This window comes from Zootoca vivipara, chromosome Z2 (genome assembly GCF_965207765.1).
Source record: "Zootoca vivipara chromosome Z2, rZooViv2.hap1.1, whole genome shotgun sequence".
In the NCBI taxonomy this organism is placed as follows: domain Eukaryota; kingdom Metazoa; phylum Chordata; class Lepidosauria; order Squamata; family Lacertidae; genus Zootoca; species Zootoca vivipara.
In genome coordinates this window covers 48,060,664-48,087,411 of record NC_142585.1, presented here as the reverse complement: position 1 = coordinate 48,087,411, position 26,748 = coordinate 48,060,664, and the positions used below count along the sequence as shown (strand labels likewise).

The window sequence follows — 26,748 nt, the reverse complement described above, 5'->3', positions numbered from 1 at the left end:
TAATGTTTGGTGGACTACTGTATTTTAATATTTTGTTGGAAGCTGCCCAGAGTGGCTGGGGAAACCCAGCCAGATGGGCAGGGTATAAATAAATAAATAAATAAATAAATAAATAAATAAATAAATAAATAAATAATTATTACACCCAGAAAATTAGCTAAAATGTACAAAACTAGTTCTGATCTGTGCTGGAGGTGTAAAGAAGCTGTGGGAACAATATATCATATATGTCAGAATTGTAAAAAGATCAAAAGCTTTTGGGAAATTATTTATAATGAACTTAAAAAATGTTTAGATCAACCTTCATTAAAAATCCGGAAGCCTTCCTCTTAGGCATTATGGCAGCAGACATTCCAAAGGAAGGAAGGAGTATATTCTTATATTCAACGACTGCCACAAGAATGCATATAGCTAAAGGATGGAAAGGAGATAAAATACCATCTAAAGAGGAATGGCAGGTGAAATTATTTGAATATGTGGAACTGGCGAAGATGACAGCGAAAATTAGGAATCAATCAAAAGAAAAGTGAGATGTTTACAGAATATATTTGAAAGAACGTTGTTCCCATATGAAATCTTTAACATGCTTTGATTAACTATCACAATATAATACCTTATGTTAGAAATATATAATTAAAATATAGTTCATGCTAAGTCAAACAATATATAATAGGCAGTTACTAAGGAAACAAAAGACCCACGTTGAGGTTGGCGGAAGTCAAAACATAAGGAAGAAAGTTATTTTATTTTTATGTAACTATTTCTTTCTATTGGATGTGATGTTTTGTTGGTGTTTGTTTGTGTGTTGTGTTGTTTGACTGTTATATATAAAACTAATAAAGAAAAAGAAAACCATCTAGTTCAACTCCCTGCAATGCAGGACTATGCAGCTATACAGGGATTGAACCTGCAACCTTGGCGTTATCAGCACCGCACTCTAACCAACAAGCCACTTTAAACTGCCATGGTTTCCCCCAAAGAATCCTGGGAGCTGTAGTTCTGAGAGTTGTTAGGAGACCCCCATTTCCCTGACAGAGATACAATTTCCCCAGAGTGGTTTAACAATCACAGGTAATTTTGGGTCGCCATGACAGTTTAAAGTAGGGTCATAGTGCTTTAAAGGTATGACATGAATGTGGCCCATGATTGTCGAAAGTGGTGTAATGCTGCTTTAAATGGATAGTGCAGCTGGGGCCCAGTCAGACCATAGGTCCATCTAGCTCAGTATTGTCTTACACTGACTGGTAGCAGCTCTCCAGGGTTTCAGGTGACTGCCTTCAACCCCACCAAGTGCCCATGCCTGCTGCTTATGCTCTGCCTGCTTCCCCTTGCTACACTGCCACTGTCTCTGGAGGTCGTTTGGAGGTGGCATGCTGTGGACCCCAAATTTTGGTAGCATCATCCAGACCAAATGCAGACACTCCAGGGCTCTAGGTTTGCCTTCCCCACTCCAGATGGCAGGTGGAATGCTTGAATCCCCAAGTGAGCAAGAGTGCCCTTAAATGATGATGATGATGATGATGATGATGTCAACTACAGTGGTGTCTCGCTAGACGAATGCCCTGTAAGATGAATTTTTCGCTTAACGAAGAGATTTTTTGAGTGGAGGTTGCCTCGCAAGACGAATTCGTTTTGTGAAAAATTCGTCTAGCAAATTGCAGTTTCCCATAGGAATGCATTGAAATTCAATTAATGCGTTCCTATGGGGGAAAAAAATTCAATGCATTCCTATGGGATTCGCTAGACGAATTTTTCGTTATACGAATTGACCATGGAACAAATTAAATTCGTCTAGCGAGGCACCACTGTATGCACAGAGCTTGCAAGCTTCAGCCCTGCAGGAGCAGGCTGCAAATTACTGAATGAACTCTCCATGGGGTCTGCCTCCTCCCCTCTCTCCTCTCCCTTCCCAATTAACCTCCATCTCTGCAAAATTAAGACTCTCTGGTGGTGGTGGTGGGCCTGCCCTCTTTCCCTCCCTATTATAGTAGCATTTCTTTAGCTAAGGTTCCTGTCTTAACTTCCAAGCAGGGACATGTTTGCTCACTAGTTGGGCTTTGTGTTTTTATTTTAATGACATGCTCTCAGTGACTGTGGTTGATGCTTTATTTGTCACAACTCAGTCTCAGGATCTGGGAGGCTCCTGACCCGGCAACCTGACCTGGCAGATCACTGTGATAAGCAGGATGTAGAACTCTTGTCCAAATGATATTTCATTATGTATGTGGCGAGAGGTGTCCATTTTTATTCAGCCTGTATGGGGTGCAACAAGCTAGACTTTTCAGTGCTCTCTGGGGGGTATTAATGCACTAATATTGATTTTAAAAAGATCTTTATAAAGATCTTTATTTTCAAATTTTAAAGCTATACACAAAATAACATTGCAAAATACAGAGGAAAGGGACCAAAAAGGGTCCAAAAAGGGGGGGGAAAGGATTAAAAAAATAAAACCCATAAAGAAAATTATATATAGATATAAACACAAACATAATCTTAAACTCAAACATAAACATATTCATACATACTAAAATTATATTTCCATACATAATATAACGTAGATCCTAATATAATACAAAGAAATATAACATAAATCATAAATGTAACATAAATCATAGATGTAACATAAATCATAATATAACACCAATCATATAATCATAATTCAACTAAATTCCAAAGGAAAATATAAGCACAAAAGATAAATACAAAAAAACCCCGAAACAAACAAACAAAGAGTACAAAAAAGCAGAAAAAAGGACTCCCGATTATCTTTATACCGGTATCTTACTCCCGATTATCTGTATACCGGTATCTTTCAATTTATTCCTCTCTTTACTTGCTTTTTATCCACATCTTTATTACTCTCCCATTCACGGGCGAGTTTTCCTTTCTTTACATATTGATTCTTTTAACTTGTAAGCTAACTGGGACCTTCACAGAATGCCAGCACCTACTATTCATTCATACAAATAATGTTTTATGGCTGGCACATAAAAATGCTGCATTTATTTCCATAGCATTTGGAACGTTCTTGCTGCATGTAGCATTACTTTGAAATGCGCCTTTAAAATGCATGATTAGTGAAATAGCTGGGCACACCATGGTTCCATTTTTGCAAACCTGAAATTACCTTTATTGGCTTAAGTGCAGCATACCTGCCTCTTCAAAATATTGATTGAGAGCCAACAGGTATCCAAATTTGGGAGAAAGTTGAGGTGTAATTGCATCACACACACACACACACACACAGAGAGAGAGAGAGAGAGAGAGAGAGAGAGAGAGAGAGAGAGAGAGAGACTCTGCTACAGCACCATGTACGACAGGAGTGGAGCATCTGTGGCTCTACAGAAGTTACTGGACTCCCAATTTTCACCAGCCCCAGTCAGCATGGTCAGGGAGAAAGATGTGATTTGTCACCCAGCAACAACAACAGAGTTCCCCTCTCCAGCACCAATAGCAAAAACACCTGTGCGCCTTGCGCTGTTTAATTGCTTGCCCCATTTTTGTGCAAGTAGAGTGGGAAACATGTGCTCAGAAAATCTACCCCTTTTGACACATGATAGACTATCTGCATGATTTCATAGAATTATAGTTGTAGAGTTGGAAGGGAGCTCTAGCTTCAGGAATCTCAGCATGCAGTGGCTCATCCAATGTGAAACCACACCGGACCCTGCTTAGCTTTACAAATGTGCTAGCTGTTTTATTGTTTCACCACTAGGAGGTGTAAAATACAGTAGTGTAAAAATGGCTTGTTGCACTGCCATTCAAGACATTTTCTGTCTTGTTATGGCCTCTTTCTGGCCAGCTCCTTCTCTATGGGACACTTTAGTGCTGGCTCGGGCCAAAGGGAATTGTAGTCCAAAGCATCCAGAGGGCACCAGGTTGGAGAAGGCTGTGTTAAGTTGTCCACCCATGGAAGCACCCTGTGTGATCAGAACTCTGCAAAGAGAGGAATCCAGGACACCCAGAGCTGAAGCCAAAGATGGGTGATGCAACTCTAGTGGAACTTACGAGTGTCAGAGAGAGCAGCACAACTCGCTTTGTGGTGTGTGGACTGCAGAGGTTTATGGAAGAGAGAGTCATTTAAGAATTACTCGGGGAGGGGGAATACTTGTGGGTTGTGGCTGCTAAATCAGCAATCTTAAGAAAAAATTGATGAACTTCCTTCCTATAAAATTCCCAATGCACATTTTGCCACGTTTGCCGCATTGGTTTTGCCACCGTGTTCCCTGCTGCTCTTGATTTGAAAGCGCAAGCCTCTTTCTGAGCAGTGAGGAGGAATCCAGGTGATCAGCAAATGCTTGGCTGCAACTGATTTTGTTGCAGAGGGATTGTTTGCCCTCTGTGGGTTTCAGCAGTGTGCTAGAACTCAGCTGACAGGATCTCATTGATTCATGGAACCAACTTAAGCGGCAGTTTGGTTGCTCTCACCCTGGGGGCCTTCAGAGCTGCGGCCATGGCTTTTCCGCAATTAGCTGAAAGCAGCATTAAAGCAGAGATTCCCCATGAACACTTAACTATTGTATTGCTATGTTATCTGGCCATGTCTTCCCTGCAAAGACTCTCCTAGGTTATGTTAAGTAAGTCCTGTTTAGAAAAGATACACTGCATTGTTCATTAAAAGCTTATTCCCTCCAGCTTCACCCTAATTTATTTCTTATGGGCTGATGAATGTGGGTGGAGTATTTGTTATTCATAATCTCTGAATTAGCCCAGTGCCAGCTTTAGGCTGAAATCTCCTGCATTTTTTTCTCAAAAGTTAGTCCCATTGAGTTTAGTGGGAATTGTTGTCAGATAAGTGTGTGTTTGCAGTGGCAATTTCTGATTTCTTCACATTCCCCCCCCCCCAATAATGCAAAAGCTCTATTTCACTGTTAAGTATTTAATAGATTAGAAATAAACTCCTATTTATTTATTTATTGCATTTTATCGCTTCTCTCCAAGGAGCTCAAGGTGGCACATACATGCTTCTCCCCCATCTCATTTAATCTCTACAACAACCCTGCGAGGCAGGTTAGGGTAAGGCTGTGACTGGGCCAAGGTCACACCCAGTGAGCTTCAAGGCCAAGTGGGGTTTGAACCCTGGTCTCCCAGGCCCCAGGCCAAAGCTCTAGCCACTGCACCACACTGGCTCTACTGTATCACACCGAAACCAGTAATTAAGGGATTTGTGTGCCTTTGCTGTTGTGTCTCTGGACAGAAGTATTACTGTATTTTACACTGTCACCTGCCATTATGGGGCAACAACAACAACAACAACAACAATAATAATAATATGGATGTGAGCTTCACCCGAAATGTAAAAGATTTTCCAAGTTTGTTTTGATGCCATGTGGGTGGCTACATATAAAACTTAACAGCTGGATATTTATCATTTCTCTATGCAAATCTGAGACAAACCCCCCAAAGTTGTCCTCCCTCCATTAAGGCTGATGCAGTAATGTTGTGATCTTTGAACAAAGCATGCATCATACCAAAGAAAAGGGGAAGTGGAAGCACATTCCACTTGTTTGGTTATGCAGAAACCAGAGACTGCAGCAGTGGCATAACAGGTTGCCAGTGCCCGGGACCACGTGGAGGGTGTGTGTGACGGAGGGAAACGGATGGAGTATGCATGCACATGCGTAATGGTGTCCGCATCACCCAGGAGATCCTAGCCACAGAGATAAATAAAAGAAGAGACACTCCGTTGTCTGGAGAGGTCACTTCCTGATTTGAATGGAGAAGCTGTTTTTTATGGAGCCCAGTGACGGAAGTGTGCAGCTGTATTGAGGCAGCATCGGGAGTTGAAATTTTGTACCGCTAACAATTTTGTGCCCAGGGCAACCATCCCTGTAGCGCCCCCCCATGTTACGCCACTGGGCTGCAGTGATCCTGTGATGCAGTCTGTTTTTGAGAAGCTGCCCTTCATCAGAACTCTTCTCCTTTTGCTTTTCAGGGACTTCTTACCCCGTGGATCCGGCATTGTCACCAGGCGCCCTTTGGTCCTGCAACTGGTCAACTCCCCCACAGGTACACCAGCCCCTCTCTCTCCTCTTTTGTTTCAGTATTCTATTTTTATTTTGTAAAATGTATATACTACTTGTAGAATACCTCAGAGTGGTGTAAATGCAAAGTTGTCTCCCAAAGTTCCGCATAATTATTTCTGTTCTTCATACCGATAGGGAAAACTCAACACTTCTTTTATGTTGTTGTTCCCATGCACAGTTTTCATATATGCAAGATGCAATTCAGGAAATATTGGAGATCTTGTTTGATGGCAACAGCAGGAGCCACAAAGCAGGCAGAAAAGGCAGGGTTTGGGAGAGAGGGCAAACAGCACAGGAGCCTGGGGAAGGAATTGATCCTGAAGGCGAACAAAAACCCAGCAGCTTCAGCCAGGCAGCCGTCCTTGTGGCTTGCAAAGAAGAAGAAGAAGAAGAAGAAGAAGAAGAAGAAGAAGAAGAAGAAGAAGAAGAAGAAGAAGAAGAAGAAGAAGAAGAAGAAGAAGAAGAAGAAGAAGAAAAGCCATACACATTGCGGAGGAAAATGGAATGCATCACAAAACAAGATAATAAAGGAAGATTGAGATTTGCATTGAATTGCATATCCCTATTTATAGATGATAATATTGACGATAATTGAAATAGAAATGCGTCTCACCCTTGTCCTGCACTTAGGCAGGAATAATCAGATGCACAAATATAAGATGGAGGACACCTGGCTTGCCAGTAGTACATGTGAAAAGGATCTAGGGGGTCTTAGTAGACCACAAGCTTAACATGAGTCAACATTGTGATGCAGCAACAAAAAAAGCTAATGCTATTCTTGGCTGCATCAAGTGTCCAAATCATGGAAAGCAATAACACCATTCTGTTCTGCCATGAGTCTGACCAAACTGGAGTGCCTGGCGTGCTCAGGTCCAGGGGGTCACGAAGAGTCGGATACGACTCAACGACTCAACAACAACATTCTGCCTTGGTCTGCTGGAATCCAGTGTCCAGTTTGGGCTCCACAATTTAAGAAGGAGCTTGACAAGGTGGAACCATGTGCAGAGTGAGGTGACCAAGATGATAAATGGTCTGGAAACAAAGCCTTATGAGGAATGGTTGAGGTGATATGATAGCCACCTTGAAATAACTGAAGGGTTGCCACATGGAAGGTGAAACAAGCTTGTTTTATCCTGCTCTAGAACATAGAATTTGTACCAATGGATTAAAATGACATGAGAGAGATTCCAGCTAGACATTAGGAGGAACATTCTGAGGGCAAGAACTGTTCAAATGTGGAAAGAACACCCTTAGAAGGTGGTGGACTTTCCTTCATTGGAGGTTGTTAAGCAGAAGCTAGATGGCCACTTGTCAGGCATGCTTTAGCTGTAATTTGTGCATTGCAAGGGGGTTGGACTAGATCATGCATCTTCAACCAGTGGATCCGGACCCACAGGTGTGTTGTGAGGCCATCCCAGGCGGGTCACAGCAAAACTGTTGCTGCCACGTTGGACTTCAGCTAAGGCTGACCAAACCAAAGGAACACTAAATGCGGGATCTCGGCTACAACACATTCTTATGATAAGACCCTTTGTTTTATCTATTTCCATGAGTGCTGCAAAGTGGCAGGAGAAGGGCAAGAGCCTTTTTCAGTAAGAAAGGTATTTCTAGCTACCTGTAATCTCCCCCTTCCAATAGCTGTCCCTGTCATAGCTGCCAAGTTTTCCCTTTTCTCGCGAGGAAGCCTATTCAGCATAAGGGAAAATCCCTTAAAAAAAGGGATAACTTGGCAGCTATGGTCCCTGTAGGGAGGGAGCTCTCAAAGCCATAGGGGCACTCTTTTCACTTTCTAGTTTGTTTCTATGGCTTTCTAGAGCTCTCCCAGAGTGGAAGTGATGCTGGGGGCTAGAATACAGAGGTACCTTCTGCTGTGGATAGCTCAACTGCCTAGCGGTTGCCATCATAGCATCATCTGGGGGCCGTGAAAGTGTTAACAGAAGTCTAGGTGCAGGAAATGAGATTTAGAAGGAGCAGGGACACCCCTACAATCGGATACAGGGTTGCGTCAGAAGGCAAGTTCCTTCCTGGTTTTCATTTAGCAGCAATGCTATGTATGTTGCTCAGCAAATTGCCATTTTAAGATTAATCATGTGCCTTATGAGTGCTATTAAGCATAAACCAAAAGTGAATATGTGAAAGTAGGTCCCATGTTGCAGGGGTGGGAGTCACAGGTGGGTTTCAATCCTGGACCAGCTGAGGACCACTGGAGTAGATGATCAGGGTCGCTTTCAACTCAACAGTTACATGAGTTGATGAAACCAAAATCATCCAATTTGCTCAGTTTCCCCAAGTCAGGTGCCTGTGATTTTCTACTGTTGTTCCTGTCATGGTATTGCTCCATATTGATCTCCAGAGCTGAGCTCCATATATAACAAGCAGAGTAAAAGCTCAAATACAATGCAGGTTTCCCAAAAATAACTTGGAGGCAATTCGCTTCATTCAGCAGACTTTGCTGAAGGTAAATTAGCATAACAGTTCAAATACATCAACTCAGGATTGGCACGGTCTCTCACTGGAAAAATCCAGTTGCGGTAAAAAACGTAGCTTACAATAAAACTAAAACTTTAGCACTAAGCATTCTATATATCAGACCTCCACACCCAAAGGAAAGAGAGACAGAAAGTGAAACCCAGGTTCCTTCTGGCCTGTTCTTATAGTCAGCAGCATGACCTTGAGCGAAAGAGCAGAACCAGTTTAACTCAAACTCAGCTTCTCTGAAGGAATAACCCAAACATCAGGAACCTTCTGCTTGTTTCCAGGCAGAATAGAAGCTTACTTGTCAGCTAGAAACTTCCAGCTTCCACCAGCTTGTATCACACAGAGAAGTTTCCAGAACTTTCTTGAATTAATTAGAATAGGAAAGATCCCTGCACTTTAAACCAATACTTCCTGTACCAGAAATGCAAACCTGACCTTTCCTCCCACACACCCCTTTCCTAGAATATGGTGAGTTCCTACACTGCAAGGGAAAGAAGTTCACTGACTTTGATGAGATACGTCAGGAGATCGAGGCTGAGACTGACAGGATAACTGGCTCAAACAAGGGCATCTCTCCTGTCCCAATCAATCTCCGAGTCTATTCTCCCCATGGTAAGTCCCCTCTTTGTGCCAAGTGTGGGCGGTGGAAGCTTCGGACTCCATCTTGTATGGTTGCCACCAAGGCTTGGGATTATGTGAAACTCCTGTATGTGAAACTCATCTAGGGTAAAATGTCCGGAACATTTCAGTTTGGGTGGTGGTGGTGGTGATGGTATAATAATAATAATAATAATAATAATAATAATAATAATAATAATAATAATATACTAAATTTGTATATCACCCTTCATCTGAAGAACAAGGGGTGGTTCACAACATAATAAAAGAACATGATTGGGGGAGGTAATGCCATGATGAAGGCATATAATAATATGAATAGGGCTGATTAAAGACACTTAATTAACCTTCCCCAGCTTCGTGGCCCTCTAGATGCTTAGACTACAGTTCTCATTAGACCCACCCACTAAGGCCATGCTGGCTGTGGGTGGCTGATGGGAGCTGCAAAACATCTGGAGGGTATCAGGTTCGGGAAGGCTGACTTATATCAACCTGCTTCCCAGAGACATCTGGTTGGCTGTGTTTGAAAGTAAAGCAGAGGAACAGATGGATGCAGGGGTACCAACTTGAATAAATTATTGGAGAGGTCAGGTAAGCCCCACCCTACATAATTAACCCCACATGGGGTGCATGCAACCCAATTGAATAGCAATCCCCATCAATTTTGGGGGGCCTGGCCCCCTCAAATATTTTATTGGGAGGGTTGAAGGGACCTTGGAATTGGCTCCTGTGGATGGACATTTGATTTTGAACGCTGCAGAACACCATTCTAGACTGTGAGTGGGGAATCTGTGACCCTCTGGATGTTTTCTGGACTAGAATTCCCACCATCCCTGGCAGTTGTCATATCCCATCTGGAAAACACCACATTGACTACCTCTTCTCTAGGCTGTAGAATACTTTGCCCACTTCTTACGTTCCTATGAGACATCCCATAGCAAAGCAACATCACCCAGCCTGGGCATCTCCTTCTCTTCCTTTATCTAGTCCTGAGTCTGACCCTGGTGGATCTTCCCGGCATGACTAAGGTTCCAGTTGGAGACCAGCCTGCTGACATTGAGTTCCAGATCCGTGAAATGCTAATGCAGTTTGTCACCAAAGAGAACTGCCTCATCCTTGCAGTGTCCCCAGCAAATTCAGACCTGGCCAACTCTGATGCTCTCAAGATTGCTAAAGAAGTCGACCCTCAAGGTAAACTCAGTTCTTGTGTTTATATTTTTTTTCTCATAGTTTGTCCCTTTCCTACCCCAATGGTCTCCTTTTCTTCCCTTGACCACTGGCTATTGCAAATATCACCAAAAAGGGGGTCACTCCAAGCAGCACTAAGTTCCAGGGCTGCCATTTTTACATTTGTGTTTTCCTTGTAATGAGAGTGAGTGCTGGAGACTTAGAATGTTTTTTTTTTTTGTAATAACAGTTTATTTAAAGGTAAAGGACCCCTGGCAGTTAAGTCCAGTTTATTTACAAATATACAAGCAGATCATGTTGGAAGCAAGCAGAATGCTAAAGCAGGTGGCACTATTGCTAATCCTGTATGAGATCCCAAACAACAGCATCAGGAACTCCTACAGCTTCGCCTCCCTTGCCCAATCCACATCCTTTTTTATCTAACTCCAGATAGGCTCCCAGATCTCTGTAACAATGCCATCATTAATCTGTTGGCCATTAAGATGCTGCAAGGTCTTCCATTGTTTTTGCTTCAACAGGCTAATATGACTACCCTTCTGGAAACCGATGTATGCTTATTCTACTCCCCTCTTCCCCACAGGCAATGAGGTATCCCATTGAGAACTCATTCTGTATATATATGGATATCGGTCTTTTCTCACTGACCATGAATTCAGGTCCCCTCTTGGTCTTCATATGTGGGAAAGGTCCAGGATATGTACTGGAATGAAATAGGTCAATGTACTGCTCCATAACTCTCTCATTGTTTGCTTATTATCTAACAGGCCAACGTACCATTGGAGTTATCACCAAACTGGACCTGATGGACGAAGGAACTGATGCTCGGGATGTCCTAGAGAACAAGCTGCTTCCACTACGGAGAGGCAAGGACTTTTGTGTTTTCCTCTCTTTTCGCTTTCATTCTCCTCCTCCTAATATTAGGGCCTACTTCAGCTCCTAGTCCTCCTTTGCATTCTGACAATCTGTGTCTTGCCAACATTGGCCTTACTCTTTCAAAAGAAGAAGAAAGGAAATGTTTTCCCAGGCTCAAGGTCTGGGTGAAAATACATTGAGAATTCAAAATGGGTTAAACTTTTCACACTCCAGAGTAGGGGGAGCCAATGTAGTGCCCTCCAGCTGTTTCGTACTACAACTCCCGCTAACCTCAGTCAACATGGTCATTGGTCAGGGGTGATGAGAGCTGTAGTTGAATAACATCTAGAGGACACCATATTGGCTGACACTACTCCTGAACTTCAAAAATTGACTTTGGATTTCTAATTGATTGTTAGAAGTGACCTTTCAACTATTTGGAGTTGAAATACCTTAAAGACCACCTCTTCATTTCTGAAACCACCTATATGCTTTGATCTTCAGCAGGTTTCTACAAGTCCCTTCCACTTCTATGTAGTCTTACTTTTGTGACATAGCCTAGCGGTTCCCAAACTTTTCTGAGTCGTGAAGCACTTTTCTGGAGAGAAATTCGCCATGGAGCAATATCATTGCCCTTAAGCCAAAGGCATGGATATGCATTTTTGACTATTTTTACCTACCTCTATTTTATATGTTTCTGGCGGTATTTTATCGTATAGCAACAGCACAAAATATTTTTCAAATTCTAAGTAGCTTAAATTTTGATCTAAACTTATTTTTTCTCATTGAAAGTCATTGAAAAAATGGATCTTCGAATACGTGTCTGTGGCCCAAGGGTGACAATATTTTCACCTAACACCTACATAGGTACCAAACCAAATGATAGCTGTATTGACGATGGAAGGTATTTTTAAGCATTTGGGCATGTTAAACATAAAGTTTTATATCATTCAAAATGTTGTTTTCTCCACTAAACTACATAAATGAAAAGCAATAACAAAAAAATAAAGTAAGACAAAACATTTGAGAATGAATTCAAAGCACAATTCAAATCCACAATACAGTATGTTACCCACATAGAGATGGTATTTAAAACCATTTTTACAATTGCAAAACCAAAAATGTCACTTGGCATTGAAAAAGAACAATAAAGCATAGCTCAGGAACTTAGATTCTAATGAGAGAGATGGGAATGTTTTGATTTGCACAATGTAGCTATATCTGGTTGAATTTAGGACAGCTGCAATGGAATATCTGGCTCTGCACTGGTGTGGGACCTGTGTTTTGTTTTAGTAGCCACATAGGCAGAGAACCCTGATTCACATAGTAACTGCATAGTTGCAAATATATACAGGTATATATATTGCAGAATCTCATGTCAAATAAATCAAGCACTCATATAACTGTGATGCCAGACAGGCTGGCTTTTCCAAGTATGAGTTTGCAACCCAAAAGTTCTCCTTATTTCCCCCATAAAGAATTTAGAAAGACTAGATGGGCAATTGGCCTGATCCAGCAGGCTCTTTTATGTTCTTATAAGCTGTAGTCCAGCAACATCTGGAGGGCCACAGGTCCCCCAAACTTGTTACCGAACACAATTCAATTCCTCGTTACATCCAGTTCCTTGTCATGTAATTTGTGCCTATCCCTCTTTGATATCTGCCCTTTCTGACCTGTTCTTTCCTAGGCTACATTGGTGTGGTCAACAGAAGCCAGAAAGATATTGATGGAAAGAAGGATATTCAGGCTGCGTTGGCTGCAGAGAGGAAGTTCTTTCTCACCCACCCAGCATACAGGCACATGGCTGATCGTATGGGTACGCCCTATCTGCAGAAAGTACTGAACCAGGTAAAGCCTGATGCACACAGGGCTGACTTGGCTGGGACTTCTGCCTGGGGTACCACCAAAAGAATAATACAAAACACATTGAGATTGTGCAGCGATCAGAGGGCTGGAAAGCAGCTAGCTCAGCTCCCTGCTCTGCAAGATGCACAGTCCAGAATTCAGCTATTGATTGATGACCAGCTGGCCTCTGCTTACATAGGTAAAGGTAAAGGGGACCCCTGACCATTAGGTCCAGTCGTGACCGACTCTGGGGTTGCGGCGCTCATCTCGCTTTATTGGCCGAGGGAGCCAGCGTACAGCTTCCAGGTCATGTGGCCAGCATGACAAAGCCGCTTCTGGCGAACCAGAGCAGCACACAGAAACGCCGTTTACCTTCCCGCTGTAGCGGTACCTATTTATCTACTTGCACTTTGAAGTGCTTTCGAACTGCTAGGTGGGCAGGAGCTGGGACCGAGCAACGGGAGCTCACCCCGTCGCTGGGATTCGAACCACCGACCTTCTGATCGGCAAGCCCTAGGCTCTGTGGTTTAACCCACAGCGCCACCTGCATCCCTTGTTCTGCTTAAATACCCACATGTTAAAAAGGCCCCACTTCCTCTCATGCATGGACAGATGGCGTGGTAGGGCGGCAGTGTTCAGCTGACTTTCTGACTGCTGAGTTGCTGTTGCTTACTGGGAGGGGCAAGGCAGCGGGGAGATTGGCAGAAACATACTAGCAGGAGTGGTGGATTGACGCCCCATCCTGGTAAAGCAACAGCAGAAACCCAGCTGTCAGGAGGTCAGGTAAGTGCCACCACCCACTATTCCTCCCCCGGCCGTCTGCTTCACTGCCCAACAGATCATACCACTAGGAAGGTTGTCTTGATGTTTGGCTGAAATTTGGTTCCCTGCATTTCCCACCCACTGACTCTCCTCCCTCCCTCTGAAGCAACAGAGAACAAGTCTCCTTGGCAGACCTTCAGAGACTTAAAAACTGCTATTGTGTTTCTGCTTCTATGAGAAACCATTTAGAGAGATGCAAATGTTAAGCCGGAAAAACAAAAGGCGAAGTAGATGATCCTTTATCAATCCTAAATCACCCTCTTCTGGATAAATCCATTAGATTAATTGATTAAAACACCCTTAGTAGATGAAAAATGTGCCCCTGATTAATAAGGCAGCAGATCTTTTATTATTATTATTATTTGTTTATAAAATCTACAGGTGGCAATAAACATCTTCAAACAGGCATTCTGTCTTCTCTTGCACACAGGAGAATACCCCCCCCCCCCGACAGCCAACCTGGTGTCCTCTAAATGGATGAAGCAATAGTACTAAACATCTGGAGGGCACCAGGTTGACAAAGTCTTTTCTGAGATGATGCCAGCTGACAGACATGTGCAGCATAAAAAATATATGCTGCCTTGTACAATGTTGTATGCTGACCATCAAACAATGATGGCAAAACTAATTTAAGAGTACAATTAATTTTTTGTCTTCGTAGTCTTGGTTCATTCTTAATGGCTAAACAGTGGTTTGGCTACTATGACTTTATCAGGCTCATGTATTCTTCCTCCCTCATGTGATCTAGTTCCCTCTCTTATTTCCTAACCTGTGCAAACAACAGTTTACCTAACCAAGAATAGGAAAAGCATGATTTGAAGTAGGTTTCAAATTCTGGCAAGCTATGGTTTGTGCAAACCCAGAGTTTGACTGATCAAGGCATAAGAACAAACTATCAAGGCATGAGAACGAAACCCAAGAAGCAGGGAGGGGAGACAAAAGCATATCCAACCCTGAAGGATCATCCTGAAGCACAAAGCTTGTTTTTGCCTATGCGTCAACCAGCCTAATGGGACTTTAGCTCATTTTTGTCAATGGTCTCCTTTCCTTGTGCAGCAACTGACCAATCATATCCGAGACACGTTGCCAGGCCTGCGAAACAAACTCCAGAGTCAGCTTCTCTCCATTGAGAAAGAAGTGGAAGAATATAAGAATTTCCGCCCTGATGACCCTGCCCGCAAGACCAAAGCTCTGCTTCAGTGAGTGGCCTATTAATTAAGAGTACTTAGATTGCTCTTGGGGCCCTGTATTACCACCATGGAAGAGTCTGCTGCTTGGGGGATTTCTGACATGCTGGGCTCAATGCCCTCTTTGACGTGCCAAGCGCCACCACCTCTGATGCGTCCTCCCCTGTCCTTTCCATAGAGCTTTTCACCAGAGATAACCGTGCCCTGCTGGTTCTTTCCCACCCGGTTTCCTTTATGTCCACTATATCAATGCTGTCTTCTAAGGCCATCTTGGCTCAGAGGCTTCTAGCAAGCAAACACTTGAAGCCAAGGCATTGGAGTTCCTGGCTTACGCCATCCTACTTTAAAGCCCTAAACGGCCTCAGTCCAGTATACCTGAAGGAGCATCTCCTCCCCCACACTGAGGTCCAGCGCCGAGGGCCTTCTGGCAGTTCCCTCGCTACGAGATGCTAAGTTACAGGGAACCAGGCAGAGGGCCTTTTCGGTAGTGGCACCCACCCTGTGGAATGCCCTCCCACTAGAGGTCAAAGAGAACAACAATTACCATCTCAAGGCAGCCCTGTTTAGGGAAGCTTTTAATGTTTGATGGATTTCTGTACAGTATTTTAATATTTTGTTGGAAGCCGCCCAGAGTGGCTGGGGGAACCCGGCCAGATGGGTGGGGTATAAATAATAAATTATTATTATTATTATTATTATTATTATTATTATTATTATTATTATTATATTACCTAGCAACCTAAATTTGGTTCCTGTGACCTCATAAGTACATTTATTTATTACATTTATATCCCACCTGTTTCTACAGGGAGCTCAAGGTGGCATACACAGTTCTCCCTACTTATTTAATCCTCACAACTCTGTGAGATTAGGCTAAGAGGTGGTGACTGGCCCACGGTCACCTAGTGAGCTTCCTGGCTGAATGGGGATTCGAACTCCAGTCTCCCATGTCCTGTTCCAGCACTCTATAATTACAACCCCACACTGGCTTCTGAGCCCTTGCCAGTGCTATCTGCTAGGCTCTCTATCCATTCTTAAGCTTGTGCCATGTATGTTGTAGCAAATGATTTAGACCTTTTTTTTCTTTTTGGAGTGTGCAATAGAAAGGGACAATCACAGCCAGCTCACAAACTGACGGTAAAACGTGTGATGGCTTCAGTGAACTTTAATTGGATGGGTGTTCTACGTTTATGAAGTCTCTTCCTTCCTCCTTTAATTCCCTGCATAGGATGGTCCAGCAGTTTGCTGTGGACTTTGAGAAGCGCATTGAAGGCTCTGGCGATCAGATTGATACCTATGAGCTCTCTGGAGGTGCCAGGATCAACCGCATATTCCACGAGAGATTCCCCTTTGAGTTGGTGAAGGTAAAACGGATCCCACATTAGCATTTGCCTAGGCCAGCCTTCTGCAATCCAATTCCCTGCAGATATTTTGGCCTACAACTTCCATCGGCCCCAGTCAGCCCTGCTGGGTGGTTGAACAGCTGTGCTGGCTGGAACGAAGTCTGAGGCGGCTGGCATAGGCTGGCGTTGGCATTTCCTTTTTTGCTCGCTGTGCTCTTTCTTCTTCTTCTCTATCGGTCTCCTTCAGGGTAACATGCTGCTTTCTTCATTTTCATTTCCTTCCATTTTCCTTCTTTTTGTTAATCATAGAACTGTACAGTTAGAAGTGACCCTGAGGGTCTTCAAGTCCAATCCCCTCAATGCAGGAACTGCGGCTAAAGCATCCCTGACAGACAGCTATCTGTTTACAAACCTCCCGCGAAGAGTCCACCGTTTTCTGAGGGAGCCTGTTTCACTGTCAAACGGCTCTTGCCACCATAAAGTTTCCACAGAATCTCCTCCCTTGTCATTTGAATCCATTGGTTTGGGTCCCAGCTCCCTGCCTTCTTCCTGTGAGGCCCTGAAAACCCTTAAGAACGGGGGTGTAAGTTTCAGTTTCTTGAGGGACAACCCTTTTGAGAGAACTGTTGTAGAGCTGAAGTGAATAACAAGAGGCCATTTGCCCTTGAGCTTATTTATTATTTACTTAATTTATTGCATAGAATCATAGAGTTGGAAGAGACCACAAGGGCCATCCAGTCCAACCCCCTGCCAAGCAGGAAACACCATCAAAGCATGTATATCCCACCTTCTTAATTTATTGCATTTATATCCTGCCCTGAGGAGCTCAGGCTGCCGTACATAGTTCCCCTCTTCCCCATTTTATCCTCACAACAACCCTGTGAGGTAGGTTTAGGCTGAGAGTGAGTGACTGGCCCATGGTCACTCAGTGAGCTTCATGACCGAGTAGGGATTTGAACCCTGGCCTCCCAGATCCTCGCCTGTCATTCTGCAGTAATAGCAGCTTCCTGATCAAGTACAAGGGAAGCCCCTCATAGAGCACATTGAGGTGGTCCAGACTTGTAGCAATGGCTGGTGCTGATGGCTTTTTCTCCCCATGCAGATGGAATTTGATGAGAAGGAGCTGCGAAGAGAGATCAGCTACGCCATCAAGAACATCCATGGAATCAGGCATGTATCAGTGCAGTGGAGGCAAGCTGCCTCCGCGCCGTTTCTTTGACAGTATTTCTAGAACTTCCAGGGCTGAGTCCTGAAGACGTCAGAGGTATGGTAGGTTGGCAGACGGGCAGAAGTGCCTGCCGAGGCTTTGAAACCCGTGGGTAGGTTCCACTATTGATCCCTATTGGCTTGCTTCCTGTTTCCCTGAGGCAGGAGCATGTAAAATAAAGCTGCCTTTCCATTCACTGTGGAAGGGGAAGTGATGTCACCTGCAAGAATAAGTACCCCAGGAAGTAATCCCACCCTGGCTATTGTTTCATGTTGCTTTTCTCTCTCGAATATCTACAATGGCTCAGTTTTCCATTCTGGTGGCAAGGCCACTTCTGTCTGCAACCTGCACTGGTGTCATGCTTGCAGGACCCATTTAGACCGCCTCCCCCACCTGATGCCTTCCAGATGTTTCTTCAGTCAGTGGTTGGTATTATGAGGGCTGTAGACCAAAACATCTGGGTGGCACCAGGTTCAGGCGTCTGGCTTTGATGTTGCACCAAGCCCAGGGGCTGGCTGTAGTTTGGCCTGATTAAGAAGGGGAGGAGGTTCTTAGCATGCCAGCTGTGAGAGAGCAGCCCCGAGGTGCACTTTGCTCCTCTTACTTCCCACGAGTTCTCTAGGTTTTCCATGACGGGCAACTCATGATGGGGTGTGCATCCTGCCTAAGGCCCACATCATAAAGGTTGAGTCTGGATCCACATTGGTTGCTGCTTCTGTATGCAGTGGTAATCAGCCTCAAAGTTTTCTAGGCTCTGTTCTCATCTGATGCTCTGCTCCCTCTGCCCTCACTGCAGGTGTGTCGTTAGGAAAGATATACAATCCAAGGGAATAGCTAGGTGTGGTGGTGGCGGCAGAACTTGAGTCTCTTCTCTTCCTCCTTCCTTGCAATGACAAGGGCAACCTGGTGCCCTGGGAAAATTTAGTACTACAAGTCCCATCATCCCCTGCCAGCACAGCAATAGAACCCCATAAAGTAGCACATGCCAAGCTACAAAGGGAACAAATTAAAAAACAGCAGCTATCTAAAACCCCAATGAAAAAGTGGGGGACCAGTGGCCCTGTATGTCTTGTAGGACTACAACTCCCATCATCCTTGGCCAAGCTGGTCAAGCTTGGTGGGAATTGTAGTCCAACAAGGTTTTGTGCTGGCAAGGGAGCCAAATGCATCCCCCCAAGCCTCTTAATCTAGCCCCTGCCAGGCCCTGCTCTGGGCCCTCCTCAAGGGCTTCTGATTGGTTTGAATGTGCTGTTGAACTGAGAGAATGCCCCTCACTTTTTTAGATGGTGGATGGATTGGTAGTGTGTGTGTTTGTGTAGAAACCCCTGACTTTTGCATGGCTGGGATGTAAAGTACTGCACAAAGGTATAAGTCATTTCTATTGTTCTGCCTCTGGCCCCATCCACCACAGCATGCAGCCCTGGTAAGGTTGCCTGTATGAGAGTGTGAGCCAAAGGTTCCTCACCCCTGATTTGGAGGGCCAAAGGTTCCCCACTCCTCCTGTAAGCAATGCTCAAAGAACAGCAGGGCAGCAGGGCAGAAGGAGGGTCAGCTTGGGAGCCCCAAAGCCTGCTGGGACAGGAAGGTCATCTCCTCTCGATCTAAGCCAGAGGTTGGCCCATCACCTTAGCTCCCTACATCCCTGACTACATCCGCTGGAGGTGATGGTAGCTGGGAGAGCCACAGTTTCCTTCGCCCCTGGCCTTGTCCATGTGGGGAAGTGGGTTGTGTAGCCCTCAGAGAGCTCTTCTCTTCCTTCCTGATTTCTCAAGTCTTACCCAGCACACCCTAAGCTGCTTCTCTGTGATATGAGCGACTGCTCTGAAGTTGGTCTGTAATGCTGTGTCACTCCTCTTGCCCTGTCTTCCTCCCACTTTGTCTTGTCCCCTCCCCACCGGGGTGTTTAGAACCGGTCTCTTCACGCCCGACATGGCCTTTGAGACCATTGTGAAAAAGCAGGTGAAGAAGATTAAAGAGCCTTGCCTGAAATGCGTGGATATGGTGATTTCGGAGTTAATCAATACCGTTAGACAGTGCACCAAGAAGGTAACCCCGAAAGGGAGCATGGAGTCCCAACATGCTCTTGCCCACATCCCCTCTGGCTGAAGCACAGCATTTGTGATCTGGGTGACAACCCTTGCCTGGCAGTGATGTTTTGTTGTATTTTCTAACTACCCTCCTTAACAGCATGACTAGAACTGAGCGAATCCAGGCTGGAGTTCCCTAGCCAATCAGAAAGAGATGGGGAAGCTTAAGGGTTGTGGCCAGCTTTCCTCCCGCAGCCATTTCTTCATGAGCTCTGAAATCCTGGGTGCCACTACAACTTATTGCACCGTGAGGAACAAATGCATTCCGCTGGCCCTCGGACAGGAGGAAAATTTTATACTTAAGAAAAAAAGAAACCCATAACAACAGGCTGTAGTCTTGTCCCCACCCTCCACAGCTTCACCAGAATCCTACCTTATTTCTCCATTTGCTTCTGATTTCTCCATTAGAGCCTCCTTTGGAGGTTTCAGGTCTTCAGAATGGGGTATAGATAGGAAACAATGCTTAGGGTGAAAACAGATTTAGCATTCCCAGAAAGATTACAGCTGGCTCTTTGCCTTGACTTCACAATATCTCTTAGAGGCATGCACACCAGTGGCTGGAACACGCAGTGCCTGCAGAACACTTTCCCCTCAGCACCACCAGCAGCAGAGCCCATTTCAAGAAAGAAAAACATATGGCATTTTTGAAGACCAGTGACAATACTATCAAAGCACTGCTAGCAGTCTGTCTCCACCATTAATAAATGTATCTTTATATCTCGGGATTTCCATTTCTGAGGGCTCCATAGCCACATGGGTCCGTTCTAAAACCTCTGCAGCTTGGTACATTTTCTGATTGGCTTGGTTTTGTGTCCTGTCCTGGAAGAGCAGCAACTGGCTGAAGAGAACTAAACTAAAAACATCTCTCCTCTTTGGATTGCCCACCACTCTCTCCTCAGTCTCTTGGAATATGAGTTGCCTTGGAGTTCCCACCTTTCATTCGCTTAGGCTATGATTGGGTGTCGTGGGAGAGGTACCATAACCTCACCCCATTTTATTCCAAATGACTGCAGGTGCAGAGAAATACAAGAGAGACAGGTGTTCCTTCTCTTAGTCATGGTCTGCTCCTTTCAGGCAGACACCCAGGTACTGGAATTTATTTATTTAATTTTTTAAAAAGGCCTTTGACTCTCTAGAGTTGTGAGCGCTTGGAACCTTTGGCATGTTGGACGAACTGGTGGCCATTTGGGAACAGGTAACTGGGCAGGGTGAAATATGGAGTATTCTAGAATGTTATTTGTGGCAAAGACTTGAGTCCAGGCAAAAGAGGAGATGCCTGGTTGCTTTGGCAAGAGGCCACAATGACCGGTTGTCATCATTCTTGGGCTCAGATTGGGAGCAAACAAAAGTGAGCGCATCTGTCATAGGTTCCTTCAAGTTCTAGAATGCTGGGAGGACTTTTGTTTTTTTGTTTTTTCCCCCTGCTCTCTTTATGTGGGTGATGGGGGTCAGTGGCTGTGGGGAGCACCCAGAAATCTTGCCATTAGTGTCTGATTAAACGCAAGCCGGTAGGCTGCCAAGTATGCAGTGTCGTCAGAATAACTGGATTGGAAGGGCCAATTTTTTGTGTCCCTGCCCACTCCACTTGTACCTCCTCTGTTAATTTTCCCATTGGTTAATCACCACTCCCTGCTTTCCTACAAATCTCCCTTTCTGTTTGTTTGTGCTATTCACATTCTTTCCTCTTTATCTTATTTCTCTTGCCCTCCCCCAACAAGAGCAAATCTGTATCTGTAGTGAAACCCTTTCTAAAACTGACATGAAGAACAGTTTCCTTCCTTCTAGTGAGGACTGGGTATCCAGAGGTGTGAGGAACCTTTGGACCTCCAAGTGTTGCTGAAATACAATTGCCATCATCCCTAGCCATTGGCCATACTTGATTGGGCGGGTGGGAGTCAAATAATATCTGGAGGGCCAAAGGTTCCCCACAATTGTTCCAAGCAATTAGGAAGCAGGTAAGAATGGAAAAGTTGGAAAGAATGCAGGCAGATAGAGATTGTTATCACTGGTTCCTACAGAACCAACACTTGCGGTTTGAATTCACATGTGACTGATGCCCTTGGCGCTCTGTGTGTGTGTGAGTGTATGAAAGAGAGAGAGAGAGAGAGAGAATGAGAGGGGGAGGGGGAAAGTGTTGTTTAGCCCAGCATAACCCCATACAAGTGGAAACTGTACCAAAATGGTGCAGCATAAAGTGCTGTTGTTCAGGGAGCCAGCCAGCCATGCCCTTTTCCAGGATGCCCTGCAGCTGGGAAAAGGCACTTCTAGCCACTCAGGTTATGCAGGCCTCTAGGACAATGTTGGTCCCAGATATACTCTTCAACTGGGTACCTGCCTCCTTCAGGGGCAGTGCACTTCTGTGCAGGGCAGGCAGCTGACCAATTTAGGATTATAGAATCATAGATTTGTAGCATTGGAAGGGACCCTAATGGTTATCTAGTCCGATTCCTGGCAATGCAGGAATCACAACTAAAGGTTTCCTGGCAGGTGACCAGCCAACCTCTGCTTAAAAGCCTCCAGTTAAGGAGAGTCCACCACCTTCTAAGATAGACCATTCTTTGGTTTAGTCGGAATCTCATTTCTTGTTGTTTAAATTCATTGGTTCAGGTCCTACCCTATGGACCGGGAGAAAACAAGCTTGCTTCATCTTTCGTGTGGAAGCCCTTAAGATATTTGAAGATGGCTATCATATCACCTCAGAGACCCAGGTGGCGCTGTGGGCTAAACCACTGAGCCTAGGGCTTGCTGATCAGAAGGTTGGTGGTTCGAATCCCTGTGATGGGGTGAGCTCCCGTTGCTTGGTCCCAGCTCCTGCCAACCTAGCAGTTCGAAAGCACATCAAAATGCAAGTAGATAAATAGGAACCGCTATAGCGGGAAGGTAAACGGCGTTTCCATGTGCTGCTCTGGTTTGCCAGAAGCGGCTTTGTCATCCTGGCCACATGACCTGGAAGCTATACGCCGGCTCCCTCGGCCAATAATGCGAGATGAGCGCGCAACCCCAGAGTCGGTCATGACTGGACCTAATGGTCAGGGGTCCCTTTACCTTTACCTTTATCATATCACCTCTCATCTAAGCTCCCTAAACTGTTCCTCATAAGGTTGAGTTTCCAAACCTTTTATCATCTTGGTCACCTGCCTCTACACATGTTATCTATAAATAGAAAGTAGCACATGCAAATGTATATTGGAGTGGTTTGGGGGGGGGGCTGTGCATAATTGGCCACTGGTAGGTTCTGCAGATGCAGCCAGGAATTCAAGATGCAAGGGAAGAGAGAGAGACACAGAGAGCGTGTGTTTAAAGGCACCTTAACTTCCTTTTCCATTAGATTCCCCCCCCACTATTAAAAAAATGTGTGTGTGTGTGTTTTAAAAGGCATCAAGCAAATGCTAAACTGGCAAGTCGTGCTTTAAACCTATAAAATTGTGCATCTGATTCCCTGGTAAATTTAGTTGCCAAAAATATTGCAACTGATAGGAAGTTGGGCTCACTCCTTGGTAGAAAAATATGCATGTGGCAAATCTTTTTGGAAAGGTGTTAGTAGTGCTTTTCCCCTTGGGGGTACTCAGTGGTGTGCAGTGCCAGCATCTTTTTATGGATAATTTATTAAATTTGCTAGCCACTTTATCTAGCCCAAGGCAACCCCAAGGTACAGATCATCAGCTTGGTGCAATGTCAGACGCCGAGGAAGGGAAGAGGGATTAGGAATATGGCCAGTGTTCAAGTGTTATCACTCCTCTGGCCCTTGCTGTTTCTAGAAAAATATATTGTTTCATGCCGCCCCAAGCTCCAAGTGTTGTGAGATTCCAGGGGTTCGGTTTCCTTGGAATGATGGACGGCGGCGATTGTGGTGTCTTTAGGAGAGATGGTTTATCTACACATACATACAACCTGAGCCTACAATGGAGGTGCTCACAGCATGAGCACCCCAAAAGGGTCTTGCTTCTCCCACCACCATAGCCTTGGATTCCAGCAGGAATCAGGTACAGCTCTGATGCGCTGGCTTCTGCCAGCCGCCTCCTTCTAGCCCAGCTCTCACATACAACACTGACTATTGCCCATAGCTGTCAAGTTTTCCCTTTTCTCGTGAGGAAGCCTATTTAGCATAAGGGAATTTCCCTTAAAAAAAAGGGAGAACTTGACAGCTATGCTATTGCCCTTCTCACTAGCAGTCAGCCCAGGGCCCACCCATTTGGCACAACACCACTTCCCTTTGTTATACCATGCTTAGGCCCACTGACTCACCTAAAAGCTGACCTGTCTCCTTTAACCACTGAATCCTCCATTAGATTTTAACCCTTGCTGGATCCAGGACCCCAGGGGTTAAACTCGGGCATCACACAGAGTGACCTCCCTACTCAAATAACAACAACCCTCACAACAGTATGAATGGTGCCAAATAACCGAATATATATGCACAGTTGCTTAATTAGAGTCATCATCAGTCTTTTTCAATGCCACATTTTCCACAGGAGCAATTTACAGGAAAATAAACAGTAAAAATACAGTAGTATAATAACTGAGATAAACAACAATTCATTTGAAATGCATCAAAAGTAAGCATGCAATAAGAAAATTAACAGTATATTCCAAAGTGAGGCCAAAGCTGGTGGCATTAGCACCTCCCAACATGCCCTGTCCTCACACCAATATTTTCATACTCAGACTCAAAAGGTAAGAAACACCCCTGTAGCTGTTTGGCAGCTCTTCCCTTTTGAAAGCACACAGGGCGGGGAAAACAGTTGGCACCTGATTTACGCAAGCTGCAGAATCCAGCTTTATAGTACAGAAGCTTTATTATGCAGGTTACAGAATACTATACATAATTCTGAGTTTTGAAAAGTCTAGCAGAGAGCATACACGTGTTATGTGGCAACATACTGTACAGTGGTAAATTTTAACTCATGTTCATCTTCAAGAGAAAAGTCACACATAGTAAAGCTACATTAGAGAGCCTGTAGATCAGGGACAGGGAGTCTGTGATGCCCCATGTATTGACTCTTGATTCTTATCCACCTCAGCTGGCATGGCCAATGGTCAAGGATTATGCAAGTTGTAGTCCAGCAACATCTGGCAGGCTGCAGGTTCTCCACTGCTGTTGTAGGTCTTCCCTCTGACACGTGTGTTAGCGTTTTCAGGGTTACTTCTTCAAGGACCTTAAGCTGCATGTGTGTGCTTTATTAGGTGTCCACATAGAAAGCAACCTTGAGGGTGGATGAGACATGACCTGAGGCCCCAGTGAGACTCACAGTAGGGAGATGAAGGCTTCATTTTTTCAGGAGTCAGAGAGAGTGGCAGGGTTGGGGAGGAAGGGATCTCTGCATTTACCCATCTGTCCATTTCACTGGCCACACCCTGGCTTGCAGTTTTCCATTCCATCTTTTCTTCCTCCTGTAGAATCCACCTGATGCTTGGCAGCACTTTGGTCCTTTAATGACGCTCACTTGGGTTACATTTGCCTAAGGCAGAGATAAACAACATGGTTCCTTCCAGATGCTACTGGACTTCAACACCCATCAGCTCCAGCCAGCTTGACCAATGGTCAGGGGTGGTGGGAGCTGGGAGTCCAGCAACATCTGGATGGCACCACATTGGCTACCCCTGGCCTGTGGAGTGAACCAAAATCTCATTTTTGCCTTGTGTTTTTCTCTTCTCCCTTTCTTTCTCTTTCTTCCTTTCTTCCCCTCCCTCCCCTCTGTCTGATCTCTTTCTTTCCTCCTCTGTCTGCTTCGCACTCCTTTCTTCTTCTTGCTGCTTCTCTCCTTCCCTGCTCCTTTCGCCACGCAGAACGGGTCTCTTCACGCCTGACCTCGCTTTTGAAGCCATAGTGAAAAAGCAGGTGCAGAAACTGAATGAGCCATGTCTGAAGTGTGTGGACATGGTAGTCAGTGAGCTCACGTCCACCATCAGAAAGTGTAGCGAAAAGGTAAAGAAACCGGACACCACCAAAGAGAGGGAACCTTGGCACAATGCCCCTTTGCGCCCAGGCATACCCATCCGTCCAGGGACAGAGACACAGGGGCTCATTTCTTCGTACGCTGAGTGCAGCAATCCATGCCAGCAAAATGAGGAAAATTAGGGACATGTGCCAGAGTTTGGCTCCTGGTTTGTCAGCAGGCAAATAGGCATTGAATTCTTTAAAACAGTTGTTTGCTTTTTATTATTATTTAGTGGGTTGGTGTGAAGCTTTTCATCAACAAGCGGTCTCAGAGCAGTTTACATAAGAATAAATAAATCATGTCACTGAAAATCACAGAACAGAATTAAAGTAATATTGATAACGAGGATTTGCAAGTTGTGGCAAATCCATGCCAATTGTCTTTGTACAAAGTCTGGCATGCGCACTGGGTCACAGAAGGGTACAATCTCATTGCTTTATATCTGGAACAAAGTTAGACAACCTAGTGCCTTCCAGATGTTGCTGGACTACAGCTCCCACTATCTCTGACCGTTGGCTGTACTGTCTGGAGTTGATGGGAGCTTGTGTCCAACTGCCTCTGGGGAGCACCTTGTTTGCTACCCCTAGTCTGGAGCAATGAGCATGCCAGGTTTATACCCTACTGCAGGCATCCCCAAACTATGGCCCTCCAGATGTTTTGGCCTACAACTCCCATGATCCCTAGCTAACAGGACCAGTGGTCAGGGATGATGGGAATTGTAGTCCAAAACATCTGGAGGGCCAAAGTTTGGGGATGCCTGCCCTACTGTTTCCAGTAAAAGGGATAGCAGCCTCTCAGTGAAGACCTGATTCAACCTCATTCTTGGTTATATGAGTGAAGGAACTGTGAATAAGCCATTTGCACAGCCAATAATAGGTAACCCCAAGCTGTGTTTGTGATTGCAAACTGGCCCGGTCATCCCATAACATCTACCATGACACAGCCATCTACCTGCTTCCTAAGTGCCCAGTAATGCATTCATTTACAAATGGCTACTAACCGCGGTGGCTATGCTTTGCCTCAATGGTTGCAGGGAACCATGGGAGGAGAGAGGGCTCTTGGGATTGGGTCCTACTTGCAGGTCTCCCATTCAGGCACCTGGTTGGCCACTTTGAGAACAGGATGCTGGACTAGATGAACCCCCTTTTGCCTTGTT

General features: G+C 44.9%; 1 protein-coding gene across 14 annotated transcripts in view; it reads left to right on the top strand.

Annotated features, from left to right (window-relative positions):
* The window catches only part of DNM1 (dynamin 1), a 139,441-nt gene that overhangs the window by 39,086 nt on the left and 73,607 nt on the right, over positions 1-26,748 (top strand). For all 14 annotated transcript variants that reach the window (XR_015948767.1, XR_015948764.1, XR_015948762.1 and 11 more), the window contains exons 2-10: positions 5,936-6,009; positions 8,967-9,116; positions 10,110-10,313; positions 11,075-11,173; positions 12,850-13,010; positions 14,886-15,028; positions 16,245-16,380; positions 17,462-17,529; positions 19,474-19,612. Coding sequence is in view for 8 of the 14 variants with exons in the window: in XM_088665336.1 (XP_088521462.1) it covers positions 5,936-6,009; positions 8,967-9,116; positions 10,110-10,313; positions 11,075-11,173; positions 12,850-13,010; positions 14,886-15,028; positions 16,245-16,380; positions 17,462-17,529; positions 19,474-19,612 (1,174 nt within the window). In the remaining 6 variants the exon portion in view is untranslated. The remainder of the gene's footprint in view (positions 1-5,935; positions 6,010-8,966; positions 9,117-10,109; positions 10,314-11,074; positions 11,174-12,849; positions 13,011-14,885; positions 15,029-16,244; positions 16,381-17,461; positions 17,530-19,473; positions 19,613-26,748) is intronic.